Source organism: Epithele typhae (genome assembly GCF_022376455.1).
Source record: "Epithele typhae strain CBS 203.58 chromosome Unknown BXZ73scaffold_5, whole genome shotgun sequence".
In the NCBI taxonomy this organism is placed as follows: Eukaryota; Fungi; Basidiomycota; class Agaricomycetes; order Polyporales; family Epitheliaceae; genus Epithele; species Epithele typhae.
Window position 1 is genome coordinate 285,092 of NW_025954196.1, and position 15,225 is coordinate 300,316.

The 15,225-nt window shown below is 57.4% G+C and overlaps 5 protein-coding genes across 5 annotated transcripts; 2 read left to right on the top strand and 3 right to left on the bottom strand.

Moving 5' to 3' along the window:
* Positions 1-490: 490 nt before the first annotated feature.
* Positions 491-2,662, bottom strand: BXZ73DRAFT_41118 (uncharacterized protein; the record flags this gene model as incomplete). The annotated part of the gene is made up of 5 exons (XM_048018709.1): positions 491-1,144; positions 1,199-1,404; positions 1,467-2,106; positions 2,157-2,353; positions 2,407-2,662. 5 exons carry the CDS (start codon positions 2,660-2,662, stop codon positions 491-493), a joined length of 1,953 nt encoding a protein of 650 aa, XP_047881478.1.
* Positions 2,663-3,771: 1,109 nt separating this feature from the next.
* BXZ73DRAFT_97640 (SWIB-domain-containing protein) lies at positions 3,772-4,722 on the top strand (the record flags this gene model as incomplete). The annotated part of the gene is made up of 3 exons (XM_048027435.1): positions 3,772-4,373; positions 4,437-4,631; positions 4,686-4,722. The coding sequence occupies 3 exons, from the start codon at positions 3,772-3,774 to the stop codon at positions 4,720-4,722; spliced, it is 834 nt and encodes a 277-aa protein (XP_047881479.1).
* A 437-nt stretch (positions 4,723-5,159) lies between these two features.
* Positions 5,160-6,497, bottom strand: BXZ73DRAFT_97641 (protein prenylyltransferase; the record flags this gene model as incomplete). Its single annotated transcript, XM_048027436.1, has 3 exons — positions 5,160-5,318; positions 5,373-6,384; positions 6,442-6,497. 3 exons carry the CDS (start codon positions 6,495-6,497, stop codon positions 5,160-5,162), a joined length of 1,227 nt encoding a protein of 408 aa, XP_047881480.1.
* Positions 6,498-6,774: 277 nt separating this feature from the next.
* BXZ73DRAFT_97642 (uncharacterized protein) lies at positions 6,775-12,577 on the bottom strand (the record flags this gene model as incomplete). Its single annotated transcript, XM_048027437.1, has 12 exons — positions 6,775-8,944; positions 8,995-9,415; positions 9,467-9,956; positions 10,015-10,242; positions 10,308-10,655; positions 10,708-10,743; positions 10,799-10,972; positions 11,026-11,123; positions 11,172-11,310; positions 11,368-11,693; positions 11,747-12,380; positions 12,566-12,577. 12 exons carry the CDS (start codon positions 12,575-12,577, stop codon positions 6,775-6,777), a joined length of 5,076 nt encoding a protein of 1,691 aa, XP_047881481.1.
* A 283-nt stretch (positions 12,578-12,860) lies between these two features.
* Positions 12,861-13,860, top strand: BXZ73DRAFT_74519 (oligoribonuclease; the record flags this gene model as incomplete). The annotated part of the gene is made up of 8 exons (XM_048022039.1): positions 12,861-12,905; positions 12,958-13,040; positions 13,111-13,144; positions 13,209-13,396; positions 13,451-13,465; positions 13,585-13,649; positions 13,700-13,731; positions 13,804-13,860. The coding sequence occupies 8 exons, from the start codon at positions 12,861-12,863 to the stop codon at positions 13,858-13,860; spliced, it is 519 nt and encodes a 172-aa protein (XP_047881482.1).
* Between the last annotated feature and the right edge of the window lie 1,365 nt (positions 13,861-15,225).

Below are 15,225 nucleotides of genomic sequence, written 5' to 3' on the forward strand. Positions count from 1 at the left end.
AGGGCACAAAGGTCTGAGCCCAGGTACCACCTATAACTTGGAGGCTAGCTGACGATGCGGTGCTGTGAGGCGGTGTATAACGGCTCGTGGAAGCTTCAGAGTAACGTCAACTTACGACGTACGTGGGGGAAGTCTGTCATCCTAGCGTCTTTGTGGGTCTTCATCGATGCTAGTCGTGCGCCAAACACTGCCGCACTTGTACTGCATGTGGTCCGACGACGCTGGCGGGGCTTGGGTCCGGGCTTGGTGCACTGGGTCAATGACAAGCTTCGGCCGGGGCCTGTCCCGAAACACCGCGTATGGTCCACCGTTCTCACGGTTTCATTCGAGGGTCCCAGGCCTAGGCAGGGCGCCTCTTGACTATCAGAAGGTTCAACCAAGTCTTCTATACCCAGGCAAGCTGCAGAAAACAGCCGCATAGATTGTGACAGCGCCAGTAATGTACACATCCGACATCCGTATTCCATCCAACCTCCACCCGTCAAGTTGATCAGTCCCTGGGACTAAAATCAATGCAGAAAACGATTGGGTTCCTGTGTCCACGAACTGCATAGCGTGCATTAGCGACATCTATTTGCGCAAGGTCCCCTGAAAGCTCACTTCTTCTGGGATCCGGACGCTGCCCATCTTCGTCCATGGCAATCGCCGGGCCCGCTTGCGCTGCGGCCGCACCGTCGTCCGCCTCCTGCTCGTCGAGTTCCATGCCCTCTTCGCCTTCTATCTCCTCACCTTCGTCGTCGTACTCTTCTTCTCCTTCTTCATCGTCCTCGTGTTCTCCCATGTACTCTTGGTACGCCTGGTACTCATCATAGTCGTCATAGTCTTCGTCGTCCCCTACACCTTCCAACGGGGGCCGAGGGGCGGGGATGAGCCCGAGGGCTCGGAACCGTTCGATGCAATGGCGCCGGTACTTCGCGTCCCAGACGAAGAAGAGCCGCGTCTCGGTTATCTGGAGGCACGAGACCTTGTGCAGCTGCTTCCGCGCGTAATAGAACGGCAGCGAAGAAAAGAGGACGTGTGGGAAGGAGAGGCCCGGGGTCTCGAGGATCGCCGGTGGCGGTGGACGGGCCAGCGGGGGCACAAGTAGCTCTTCGTCCACCAGGTGTCGCCTTGGTTCGAGGGTCGCGAGATAAATCCCGGATGTCTGATATGTGGGCATTAGGATCATAGCGGCAGAGCAAGAATGTAAACGAAGTACCGTGGCGAACCCGAGACGTCCGTTCTCGAAGGAGAGGTAGGTTGAGAACTGCTCGTCCGTCGATGTTGGAATCACCCCGCCGCACTCCAACGCCGCGATCCTAAAAGGAATCTCGCCCCGAACTATACGTTCGAAGTCGCGGATGAGGAGTATGCGAGTATCGCTTAGCTGCGCAGCGACGTCTTTGCCGTCGCGCGAGACATGCACTGCAGCATATCCGCACAGGTATCAGTATGCAACAGAAAAAAGTGATAACGAGAAGGCGCACATGCTGAAAACTCTGCGTACGAAGCAGAATATATCTCGCTTGAGAGTGTTGCTTCTGCCGGTAGCAGCACAACCTCGTCCTCATCCGCGGTCCCCTGCCTCTGGTTGGAAGGTGCGAGGGGGATGGGCATGTGCACGTTTGCGTATTCCATCTGATAACTGTGAAGGACCAGAACGCACTGCTTCGTTTGACGCGAGAAGACGCGCAGCGCTGACGTTGAGCAGATGAAGACGTGCCGAGGGGAGAGCTCAACGTAGTTGATGTCGCCCTGCCCAGGCTCGCCCTGGACGCCGTGGAGCTCGAATGTGCGTTGACCCGTGCGGACATCCCAGATCCACGCCACTTGGTTCCCGCAAATGAGGAGGTCCGGGTAAACGAATCGATATGCATGCGCTCCATCGGGAGCGGTAATGAAAGACCAAGGACGAAAGTGCCCTCGTCTGTCTGGGGAGGGGTGGGGGTGTCCTTGACGAGCGTAGCGATAGGCTGCAAACTGGCGAGCGTCCGGTGGTCCGTAGGCGGGAGGAGGGAACTCAGAGTATATAGACTCGAGGCGCCAAACTTCTTGATGCTGGAATGGACGATCGAAGATGAGGAATCCGTTTTCGTACTCGCAATGGGCGTTTCGGCGAATGTACGTCTGCACGGATGCGTGGATATGGAGTCCTGAGATAATATCGGTGCACGCACTGCGTCGAGCGACCAGAGGATACGGCCGGTGTCCAGATCGAAGACAGTGATTCCGCCAAATTGATGGGTTGTAATGAGAAGTCTGTGCAGCTCGTCTACTTTTAATCGATGGACAAAACCGGGCTTGACGGCGTAATATCTCGTAGACACCTTGCCGAACCCGGTCCAGTTGCGTTGGAGCTGATAATATCTTTTGCCTGGGTGCTCATTTTAGGACTTCATCACATGGGGAATTTACCAGAGTACTCACAATACTGGTACCAATCGGGCGCGTTCTGGAGAAAGTCGAGGCAAGGATGTGCTCCTATCGCGTCTCGGAGAAGAGTGTCCTTGGAATTGATGAAATTGTGCTGGAGAGCGGCGTGGCGATAGATACTGGACTCGTTCTCCGTGAAGAATGTGTTCCAGACGTGCGACGTCAGACGCAGAGCACGTAGTGCTTGTACCGGCAGGTAGGCGAATATCGTGAGCAGCAGCTCCGTCGGGAGTGTAAACAGCTCGAGCATGATGTCCTGGAGATATGATCTAATGAGACGGGCATGAAACGAGGAGGCGAGGGATGATGAAAGACGTGCTAGACATCGCATATATATGGGACCCTGGCGGAATTCTGTCAGACCCTGAGGTCGGGGGCTCGGACCAAACCCCGGACACCGGCGCCGGACCGTCTTGAACGGTACTTGGGCGTGGGTGTGAGCGTGGCCCGCGTAGCCGGAGGCATTGGAACGATAGAGGTCGGAGGTCGGGCGAAGACCTGCGCCGTGAGTCATACGTCACTTGGCTAGGGTTCTGGCGTGGCTGGCATTGTTGGCAGAACACATCTGACCGAGAGTGCGGAAACAAGGCGCAATCTACCAGACATCCTGACACTGCTGAGCGTCTGGATGGATGGAAGATCACACCGTCGTGGGTACACACGAAGACCCGTGTCTGGGTATGACGGGGAGATCGCCTGTTGTGGAGATGAGGCCAAAGAAGGACCAAGGCCGCAACCGGGCACATGAGGCACATACAGCGGCCCACAGAAGACCAGAAACGTGATCATCGTGAAGAGCTGGAAGAGCGCTGTGCCCTGCACGCCCACAATGACGAGGCCGCGCTTCGATACGACCCTGGATGAACCCGGTTTCAGGTTTATCGTGCAGTGGAGATCGGAACAAGAGAAAGATGGGCCGCGACGAAGGTTTGCGCGTGAAGTAGAGGAAGAAGAGAACTCACCGTCGGCGGTGACGACCGCCGGCACTGGTGGGAAGGATCTGCAGAGCTTGATGCCCAGGATGCGAACGGAGGGCGGGCGGGGCGGTAATGGTGGGAGCAGTAAGAGCAGGCCTAGGGAGGATGGAAGTTGGATTCTCAGAAGAGAGGAATGTCGTCGGGTGCTTGGCAAACCGCTGCCACTCGATGTATGCGCTCAGATTGGGCGACTTGCGAAGATCCCTCGGCCCGTCGAGCCGTGCCTGCTCCACGTGCCCAAGCAACTAGCGCCGAGCGCGTCTGCACACCACTGGCGGCTCAGCCTGAGCTCGTTCTCCAGCCCGCGTCCTGCACTCCCAACCCGTCGCCTTCGTACCACCTTGACTCGCCACCGCCGCACTCTTCCCGCAGGCCTTTACCTATGGACGCTGCCATCCAGGCCCTCGAGCCAAAGATCCGCCAGATCCTCACCGCCCCGGGCACGGACCTTACCACCATCTCCGCCAAACGCGTCCGGAACCGGCTGGTCGAGCTCGACCCTTCGCTGTCCGTCGAGTTCGTCAAGGGACAGAAGGAGAAGATCGACCAGGTCATTGAGGGCGTCTACAAGGCCATCTCCGCCGCCCAGAACGGGGGCGGGGGTGATGCGGAGGATGAGGAGGATGAGGAGGAGAGCAGCGGCCCCGCGAAGCGCAAGCGCGGCGGCGACGCGTCGGACGACGAGTGCGGTGCGCGTGTGGCCGCACCCGCGTCGAAGAAGCCGAAGAAGCAGAAGAGCAAGCAGGAGATCCAGGACGCTGAGCTCGCGCGTCAGCTCCAGAGCGAGTTCAACCGCGGCTCGCGTAGCTCCCGTGCTACCTCCTCGGGTAAGGGCACGCCCAACGGCGCGAAGGCCAAGAAGGCTCGTAAATCCAAGAAGAGTGCCGCCACCGTCGATTCGGAGAACGAGGACGATGACAGCACGACGGAGAAACCCAAGAAAAAGCGTGGTGGAGGAGGGTTCAGTAAGCAGTATGTGCTCAGGTTCGTGGTCAAAAGATATCCGCGTGGTGTTCGCTCCAACCGTTTAATCTGCGGGCTGTTTAGTCCACCTCTGGCCGCCTTGTTGGGCGAGGAAAAGGCGGCGCGTACTCAAGTCGTAAAACTGCTCTGGGACTACATAAAAGCGAACGAAATGCAGAACCCCAGCAACCGACGCGAAATCGTGTGTGACGACGCATTTAAGGCGGTTTTCAAGTGTGATCGGATCGATATGTTCAAGATGAACAAGGACCTCGGCCAGTGAGTTTTCCCCTTCAGGCCTCCTCTGCGCTTGTTCATCACCGCGTCCTCCAGGCATCTGTATGAGGCTCCTACCGAAGTAGCGCCATAACTCCGCCACTTCGTTCTATCTATGAGGTGCGAATACCGGCCCTTCAATCCTTTCGCGCAAGCCCCCTTCACTTCAATATTCAATGTCAATCCCCACCCCATCCTACAACCCCCTTCGGTCCCCTACTGTCATCGCTCTCCCGGACGAGCTGGAGTTTTCCCCTGGGTTCCGCCACCTCACTCCCTACTGTACCGACATGCGACGTATGCCCAAGGCGCCCCGCTACCCTGTCTATAATACCTGCATCTCCGCTGCGTGCGTGTACACTACTCCCCGCCGTAACATATAGCCATCTTCCCACACGAGTTCTGTATATACAGTAGCCTGAATCTGCAAAACATACTCGGCTCTTGCGCACCCTGCCCGCAATAAGTAAATACGGCCTCCCGAGCAACTCGGTGTTCGTCCGGCAAGTCATTACGGCCCCGGGAACCGCGCTATTCGCCAAGCTCTGGGCTTGAAATAGAGCTTTGGATAATTGCCACGATGGCTTCAGAGGAAGACACAGCGGTGATACCGGAAACCTCGCTCTCCTCGTGCTCCGCTACCATGGTGATGCGGCGCACAACTTTGGCGGAAGCCTTGATAGCACCTTCCTGCGTAAGGGACTTAGTGCGGTTACCGTCATCCAAACCACGACCCCAACTCACCTGCCACAACACCCACGCGAGGAAGCGCACCGCGTGCGTCCATGCGTCCTTCTCGGCGAGGGCGTGCTCCGCATACAACCTCGCCGGCGAGCGAGGGCTTGAAGGGGACCCGCTGAGCGCGCCACGGAGGTACAGCCAAAGGGTCTCGTGTGTCGGGTACGAGCGCACAAGGGAGAGCGCATGGCTCGCAGCACTCCCCTCATCTTCCCCTACGTGCGCCAGGGCGATGTTGGGTGTTGCCATTGCGGATCGGGGAAGGGCGGCCTCGAGCTGGCACGCGTACTGGGCCGCGGAGTAGTCTGCGACGTGCCGTGCGAGCCAGGCGCGCGTCCAGCGACGCTCCTCCGCCATGAGGGTGGAAGACGAGGACGAGGGGAGAGAAACGATGTAGGAGAGGAGGACCGCGCGGTGCGCCCACGCGTGGTAGTTGCGCTCATAGAGCTCGCATGCGCGGGCGGTCACATCGAGCTCAGCCTGGAGGGCGTCTGCGGGGATGAGATAGTGAACCAGGGTGTCGTCCGCATCGCCTTGCACGCGTCGTGGAGTCGATACGCCGTCCGTGGAAGGTGAAGGAGAAAGTGTGGACTGGTGTATGCGCCGGAGGAGCCAACGGCGGTGATGCCAGAGCGTGGACTGTTTCGACCCGTCACGGAGGGTCAACAACGCGTTCGTGAACCCCAGCTCGATCGTCGGTGACAAGTGACCGCCCAGTATGAGTGTCTTGCGTGCGTTGAGCGCGGTGTGGTGTGCAGGATTCACCACGAGGAGAATAGCTGACATGTCGTGCAGCTCGCGTATGACGTTCTCTTCGAGGGGAAGCAAGAGATTTCGTTGGAGCGCGCGCAATCGCGGCCTCAGGTGATTGAGGAGCAACCCAGCTTCAATGTATATTCTGTAAACTAGCTTCTGTGGTATGCCTAGATTGCGTTCTATGAAGAGGAAGGGGGCGTGTTCTGGGGGCGTCGACGCAGCCCAGTCGGATCTGTCTCCAGGAAGAAGCTCGATGGATATCCTACCAGATCACACCTTCAGTGATTATTGTTCGCTCACTAAAATTCCATGCACTCACGGTGGCGCACTGAGTAAGCGGCCGAGACGGCTTGTCATGGAGTCGGGTGAGCTCATGGCGGTCCTGAGGGTACGTACGGTTTCTCCACAAGCTTAAGCGCCCCAGTGCTTAAACCTGAGTACTGAGCAGCTCACGGCACGCGTGAAGTCGGGAAGCGCGTCCTCCTCTTCCACTCTCTTAACCTCACTTAAACAACATCGAGACAAGCGGGTGGCAATTGCGTAATCGACAGTAGGAGTGAACAGAAACAGCGAATTGGACGATAAAGAGCATAGTAAAGTAGCTGAGCTAGACTGGACCAGACGAACGCAAATAATTGTACAAAGATGCGGACTACGTCTCTTCACCAACAACAGTGGGGGCGGTCTCTGCCACTTTCCCCTTACGGGCACGCGGCCGCTTCACCTTCTTCGCCTGCTTCTCCCCATCCTCCCCTACGCCAACCTTGTCTTCCGCCTCATCACCCCGTGCACGCTTCTTCCCGCGCTTCACCCCGCTTTTCCTGCGCTTCCCACTCGCGCCAGCAGCGGCATCTACCTCGGGGTCCGACTTGTCGCTCTCCCCGACCTCAGGCTTGAACGCGGCGTTCTCTCCAGCGAGCTTGCGGCTCTTCTTGCGCTGCACAACTGGTGCTAACGCAACTGCGGATGCGACCGCGGCTTCGGAGGCGTCACTAGCCGCACCACCATCGCCATCGGGCTGGACAGGAGCAACATCGAGTTGCTTCTTGCTCTGGGCCTTAGACTTGCGCTTGCGTCGTGCGGAAGGGGCCAGGGTGGATGCATTCTCGGAATCTGACCCATCTGAGGAGCCACCCGCGGGCTTGTAGGCGAGCGCGTCGGCGGCGAGCTTGCGGCCTTTGCGGACACGTGCGCTGGCCGAGTTGTCAAAGTTCTTCTCAGGGGAGTGTGTGGCCGAGACCGACGCGCCGTTCTGAGGGTCGAACTGGGACTGGGTTGGACTTGGAGGCGAGGCTTTGGCGCGCTTCGCAGGACGATGCTCCTCTTCCCAGTCGGAACCAGAGTGACTCGAGTCATCTTCCGAAGTCGACGTCAGGTCGCTGCCGCTGAGTGCTTCTTCCTCTGGTGTCCGCACCGGACGCCTCTGTGACGTTGAGCCACGACTGCGTGAAGTGGACGCGGAAGCATGCGAGATTGGGGGCCGCGATGGACGCATTCCAGCGATGGATGCTGATTCTTCGGCGATCTGCGCAGCATAGGCAAGCTCCTTTGCTGCAACGCCGCCACCCTCGTCTGCGGCGATGTCCGTGAGGAGTTTGGACGGCTTCGTGACCTTGCCTCTGCCTTTTCCCTTCCCCGAGATAGGCATGAGTGCAGCGCGGCGCGCCTCGACCTCCTTCGCAGCTTGCGAGATCTCGGTTACAGTCATCGGCATCTTCTTTCCTCTGAGAGCTTTCATCGCGTCGCCGGGCCGCGGGACGTAGAGCACAACATGTGCCTTGAGGACATCCATGCCAACGAGTTGGTGGAGGATGCTAAGGAGGTACCCCGATAGGTGCAGTTGGTTGATCTGCGGGATCATTGTCGGGATCTCCGAGGGCGCAACGCGACCGTGATCGGTGATATCCTCATCGCGCATGAGCTCGACGTTGTTGAGCGAACAGCCGGGGACGGCGAAGTGTAGACGCCAAGTCGCATCCTGCGAACGCGGGAGAGAGATGAGATTGTACACGCAGTTCGAGCGCGTGACCGGCGCTGAGCCGTGCGTGTGCGCGGAAAGGGAGGCCCGGAGACCACGGCGACTAGGAGAAGGGACGGGCCGGGAAGGAGAAGCAATCTCAGATCGGGTCTCGGACTGGGGGGAGGCAACCTCAGACTCGGTTGATAGCTTTCTTTCCTCAGTAGTGTTGATATGGATAGAAGGCTGCAGGAGGGATGGTTGACGCCTGGGAAGTGGGGGAGGAAGGCTCGGTAAAGTAGCCCTTGCGGCCAGAAGCTGAGCTCCGTGGCGATGGCGTAGGACACCCCCATCATGAGAGAAGTGGGCAGCAGCAAGATTAGCAGCGCTGGTGGCGAGGGCGTGCATCAAGGCAGTGGGGGATGAGGGAGAGCCGTTGGATATCACGGAAGAAGCACGCGACGTGTTGCGACTGGTGTCGAGCATCAGCTTGGCAACGACAGATGAACCTCCAGAGCTTGCTTCGGAGTGCGCGATGGAGACGTTGTCGACTTGGTCATTGTCAGACTCATCTTCACTATCCTGATCTGCCTTTGCTACGCCCTTGCCTGTCTTGGACTTGGTAGCGGCGTCTGCCTTACGACTCTGCGCAGTCTGGGCCCGAGCGAAACGAGCTGGCCTCGGTGGGGGCGTCTTGCGCTTGCGCTTCAGCGGTCGTACTTCATCGTGGACCTCATCCACCTCGGTGTGCTGAGAGGCAGAGAGTTCTGCGGCCGGAAGCGCGTCAGGTGCTTGTTCCGTGTCTTCGGCGGGTTCCATCGTCTTCCTGTCCGGCTCGCCAGCGAGACCATTCGTCGGCCTCTCGCTGAAGGGAAGATGAGTATATATATGCGGTACGATGGAGTGACGGCTTACGTTGTGGATGAAGGAGGAGTAGGAGGAGAAGCATCCTTCGGTTCTTGCGTTGAAAGAGGATCGATCTCCTTGGCCTCATCCACCTTGGGTTTGACATCGAGAGCGTTCTCTTCAACCACCTTGATTTCTTCGACCGCTTCTGAGGCTTCGACGATCTTGACATCGTCGGCCGCCTTGCCATCGTCGATAGCGTTGTTGTCCTCGGGCTCGGGCGAAGAGGTGGTGACTTCAATGGTACGGGTGGGCGGCTCTTCGCTGAGCTCTCCCTCCGAAGGCTCATAGTCCGGATCAACTTCACCCTCGGCGTCTTCGTCCTCGTCCTTGTCTGAGCTAGCCCCCTGAGATGGAGAGGCCGGTGAGTCGGTAGTAGCCTCCACAGGTTCCTCGATGTCGGCTACAGGAGAGGCAATATCGTCCTCGACTTCGTAGCAAAGGTGAATATATGCACGGATCATATGCAAAGAAGCCGTACCTGGAACTTCTGCGACCTCCTCCGCAGCCAACACGGCCGTTGACACCGCATCCTCAACACGTGCTGGGTCCTGATCAGCCTGGCTGGCCGTATCTTGCGCAGGGTTTCTGTCTTCCTCTGCGTTGTGTTCAGGGGCGGGCGAGCCGGATCCTCCATCAGTCAACGGTGTGAACAGGCCACTCGCACTGTGGGTCTCGCCTGCGCCAAGTTTCTTGAACACTGGAAGCAGGGCTGCGTGCGCCGGACCGGCTGACTCGATCACAGAGGGGGTGGCTTGCACGTTAACGGAAGATGCTTCAGAATCAGCGGTGGGGCTGGCAGGGTCGGCAACAGTGGGATCGGCGAAAGTGGGCGCTGGGAAAGTGGGGTGGGGGTCGGTATGCACGAAAACACAGGTCTCGACTTGGACCTCGATGGGAGTCTCGGCTGAGATTGAGGGCGGTACGGAGAGCAGGTCGAGAGTGAGCCCAGGAACCGAAGGCTCTGGTTCCTACAAGAGTGTATACAATAAGTCAATGACGACAGTCTTCTGACGACAATAGTCTTACCTCGGTGTGTCGCCCATCAGTCATAGCCTCTTCGACCAGGTACTCCATACCCATCATGAAGGTATCATCGCCTGGCACGGACACGACCTCAACATCTTCGCCGGGCGTAGGGACCTTCACACTTTGATCTCCGAGTTCAGTGATTTGCGGCGCTGGTACACCTTTGAGAACCGATTCCCCATCGACGGATGTGTCAAAGATGTCGTTGACGAAGTCCTGCACCACTTGCTGCTCGAGTGTGGCTGATATGTGCTCGGGAAGCACCACAGGATACTCAGTGACTCCACTCAAACCACGTTCTCCGGGACGGCTCGGGGGAGGTCGCCAAAGTCGACGACAGGACTAACGGGTTCGAATACACCCATAACGCCCAGGTCGTAAAAGCCGTCAATCTCGGCATATATGTTGATATCTGCATTAGAGGAGAGGTCGGTGACAGCGGGTAGAGAGGTGTCGGGAGGCGATAAGGCCTCTGATGACGAGGGAGATGGGTCTGCTGGAATGGTAGAAGCGATTGGCTCGGTAGTGGCAGTGTCGTTTAAAGCAGGAACTTCAGTCACAGGCGAAGGCACGGCCTGAGCACGTGAGGCACGAGCGGCCTGGGCTTCATCGCTGCTGCTGGCGACATCGTCGTCGTCATCCTGGTCTTGGGTTTGCTCTTCGACTAGATGACCCGAAGCCGTTGCCACGCACCCAGGGGACGTAGGAGGCCAGTTCCAGTCGGTATCCCTATGTGTTGACGAAGGTTGCGAGACTCTTCAGTGCCGTTTTCGCGGCTGGGCACCCCGCTATCGGGAGCGGGGGAAGTACCCTTCCGGACAGCTTCTACTAGCGCCTCCGCTTTGTCGTCTTCGCTGTGAAGCCCGTCGACATCGATACCTTCCTTGGCTGCTGCATTGGAGACGGCAACCTCTGAGTCTTCGATTGTGTCCGTAACTCCAGGATGGAAAGCCTGCCACTGTCTCGGGGAGTGAGGTGTGAAGGCGTGGCACCTTCAGAAAGGGCAAGAACTTTATCTCCACCAGAGTAGAAGTCTTCTGCGTACTTGCGGGGACCCTCCCAGACATCGGCGAGCTCAGAGGAAACCTCAGCATCAGCTTCCAGAATCTCTGCAGGGGGCTCAATAAGAGAAACAGCAAGTCCATATATGCGCCTACCTTCTTCATCGGGCTCTCGAAGTGCATGAGGGTCGACACCTTCGAAGGCGCCGTCGGGAGCATCACCGCCAGAGTAGAAGTCTTCGGCGTACGTCTTCGGGCCACGCCAAGCATCGTCGATTTCAACCGGGGCTTCCTCCTCGACTAAAGCGCATACGATTGGATGCAATGCTTTGAACAAAAGTGGCATACTTACCTTCGCTGTCAAAGAGCTCGTCCTCCCCCGCGCTACTACCCCTTCGTCCATTTGCTCTCCATCCCGGTCTTCGTCGTCATCTTCGAGGAGTTCTCCCGCGTCTTGTTCGTGACTGTCGTGCACACGATCGTCCTTGCGGAGGAAGCGAGCGGGGACAGCTGAACGGGCAGGGGCAAGGGGTTCGGTTTCTTTCACGTCCATCTCCTCATCCGAGTCAAGAATTTCGGTAACTTCGTGACCAACGGCTGCCGGGCTAATGCGGGGTTGCTGATCGACATCTTCGTCAGAGCCAGTCTCAGCACCTTCATCGTACTCCTCGTCGAAAACTTCGTCTTGAGGGAGAACACGAGGCCGTTCCTCGGCATCATCGGAGGCATACTCGTCGTGTCCCACTTCTTCTTCCGCTTCTTCTTCACCCCCTCGTCTTCCGCGTTGTATATGCGCGCAGGCCCCGCCACAACTTCTTCGTCACTCCCCTCGTCAAGCTGACCACCGTCTTCTTCATCAGACAGTAGGTCAATTACTTCGGGGGAGTGCCTGCGCGGACCACGGCCTTCGTCGCTCTCTTCCGCCGAGCCAGACGCGCTGTCGCTCTGCTCGTCGTCTTCCTCGCCTGACCACTCTTGCCCTTCGCCGTCATGTTGCTCCATGTCGCGCTGCTGACCATCCTCGTCGAAGTCTTCTTCACGCGCCCGCGCCTTGCCTTTCGCGAGCCGTCTTGCGTGAACCTCAGCGAATGAGTCGTCCATAATTTCCTCTTCGTCCATGCTATTGGACCCCGCCGGCCCGCCGACGCGGTCTTGTTCGTGTTTGAGAAGTGAAGGCGCATCATCTCGCCCGAGAGCACGCTTTAGAGCACCAGTGATTCCGTCGATCCATGCGTCGAATTCGGGCTGGGTGAACTTGTCGTAAGGGTTGTAGATGGGGGCGCGGGGGACCTTCGACGCGCTGCCGCGAGGTGTCGGATGGGGGGCCCCGGGTAGCGGGGCGTGGAAAAAGGCGAGGCCATGGCGCTAGTACGCCGCTATGAATGGGCCTGAGCCAGAATTATGAGAGGGGGTGCGGGACGAAAGGCAGAGTCAGAGTCGGAAGACAAGCGCAAGGTGGATTGAGACGCGGGTGGCAGAAGCCACTCAGTCTGACGCGAAGGATCTCAGATGCTGACGTCAGCAACGCGAGCCACGGTCACGAGTCTCACTCGTCCACTCATTGCAGCGTTGATCCGTCGAATCTCGGTCTCCTCCACTTGACTGGATACTCTCCTCTCTTATCCATATCGCTTCTGCGTTCCGCTGGTGTGGACATCCGACATAAGGCACCCTCTATTCCAACCAGGGCCTCCCACATGCTGAGGCCCTCGTCAGGCAGTCTGTTGCACGCCTCTGCCTACAACGAGTTAACATAAACACTCTCCCTCGCGCCCGCTTCTACATGGACCACGATCAACGGCAACTCAACTGGGCTGCGGGCCTCTGGTATGGATAGACTGCGAGATGACGGGTCTCTCCCCTCGGAATGACAAGATTCTGGAGATTGCCGTGAGTCTCCCAGCCTCTGCTCCATGGACATGTGTAATTGACGGAGGTTCAGGTGCTCATTACGGACGGCAACTTGAAACTGATGGACGAAGGCGTCGAGTTCATTGTTAAGATGGACAAGGGAACGCTTGACAAGTATGTACCCTTCTCTGCCGATTCATGCGCCAGAATCCTCCAAGAGACTCAATACACATGTGATGACCAGTATGTCGGAGTGGTGTATCAAGACTCACGGCCAGGTCTGTCAAAAATCAGTTTGCATGTCACTATTAGTTAGGACCGACAAAGATACTACTTCATTAGACTGGTTTGACTCAGGCGTGTCTCGACTCCCCTTACACGAGCGAGTTTGTGCAAGAACAAGTGCTTAACTATATCAAGAGGTGGATCCCTGCGAAAAACACGGGCATGTTGGCCGGAAATTCTGTGCATATGGACAAAATGTTCCTCATGGAACAGATGCCGGACATCATCGACTACTTGCATTATCGGTAGGTGCTTGTCATACCGTACACAATGCGTTACGTCCTAATGTCAGTTTCCAGCATAATCGGTGGGTCGTGAGTTCTACGTCTGAGAACACCATCTGATTGGTGGAACGTTGCTATAAGATGTTTCCACTATCAAGGTAACTTCATTCATTCGATGTGATCGTGCTTGCACTTATGTTGTAATACAGGAAGTCGCGCGTCGGTGGTATCGACCACCCGCCACGAGGAGATCCCCTGAAGAACCCATGCACAGGTTCGTAGCTTGCACTATATCCCTCCTTTCAATCCCTCATCTTGCCGCAGAGCACTTGATGATATCAAAGGTTCCATTCGAGGTCTGTGGTGTTACCTTATGGGATTCCCCTATACTTATCTTGACTTTGTTAGAGCTGCGATGGTATCAAAAGAATATCTTTATGCCTCCACACCTGGCCCCACCCGTAGACCCGACCCGAAAATATTAGCTTGCGCGAAGCGCCGTACTCCGTACGTCTTGACGGCACCCATATCTATCGTCAGTTGAGGCGTGCTTCGACACTCATGACTTACACCTTCGTTCAGGGCCATAAATCTCGATACATCTTCCTTACAATGGCGACACGGTGGTCGGGGAGCCGGGCGTTGACCTGTATTAGTAAGTGTCGTCCTCCCGAAGATATTCCCTCTTACGTTTATCTGGCCACAGAAGCGATGACCGTCATCGATGGGACCGTTTGTGTCAATCGCGCTTGCCGTGCGATGCTCTATGAACGTGCAACCTCGGAACACTAGTGGTCACATGAATTACAAGAAGATATGGGCCTGACTATCGGCATGATGAAAGGTGGCCTGGAATGCTCGAGAGTCTGTGAGCTCCGTTCCGACATGTTGATAACGGATTTACTCCCCGAGAGCACACCGAGCCGCGATATGCGCATCAGTGTCTCGGCGACACCTCCTGGCTGCGCTGTTCTCCAACGACCCCTTGACGCGCGCATCGACGACGTCGATCCGCGCGTCGAGGAGTTACCTCTTCGGTCGGATCCTGCAACTCGCGTCTATAATCTCCTCCAAATGCAGCCTCGGCCTCACTGGGAGACTTCCGTCCCTGGATGCTATTCAGTCTCTCGAGAGCTCGACGCTCTGTGCGACTGAATGGCGGATGCGGGGTACGTGGGGCTCGATATGAAGCCCGTGGTTCTAGCACACACTCTGTTTCCCCGAGCGCGCTATCGACGTCACCTTCTCTGCTCATCCAGGCCGCTAGTTCCGAGGATGCTCCCGTTCAGGTGGGCATTGGACTGTCGCCGAATTCACGGGCTGCCCGGTCACATTGGGTCGGTTATCCGTGCGCACCGAGCCTTCTGCGCTCTGTCTGCCTCCGTGGCGGTAGACACACTGGCAGCTGGCCTGTGTAGGTCTACGGACAGTCTCATATGATTCTTTGGAGTCTATGCTGTGGTTCACTCAGAGTCTACCTCCAAATGGAAGCTGGCAACACCAGCGGAGTCCGTTCATGTGCCGCATCCGTCTGTATGGTAGTGTTAGCTTCTCATGATACTTACTATCCTAGGCATTCATTTCGGCTTGCGACAGGGCATGATAAGGTCTCATCCCACCGCAATGGGGGCGTTGGTCAGATCCTGGCGCAAGTATGTTGAACTGCACTATGTATATCGCGTTCAATTCGCATCTGACTCTGTCGACTCCTGCGCAGCACACGATCCTCGGACATTTTTGGTTACTAAAGCTCATTCCTTCATGCGCCAACCAGGACAGCTTCTAATACCTCCACCGACACGGCCGAGCCCTCCCCGGTACATCCGCGGCCGCACGCCGTATGTCGCGCT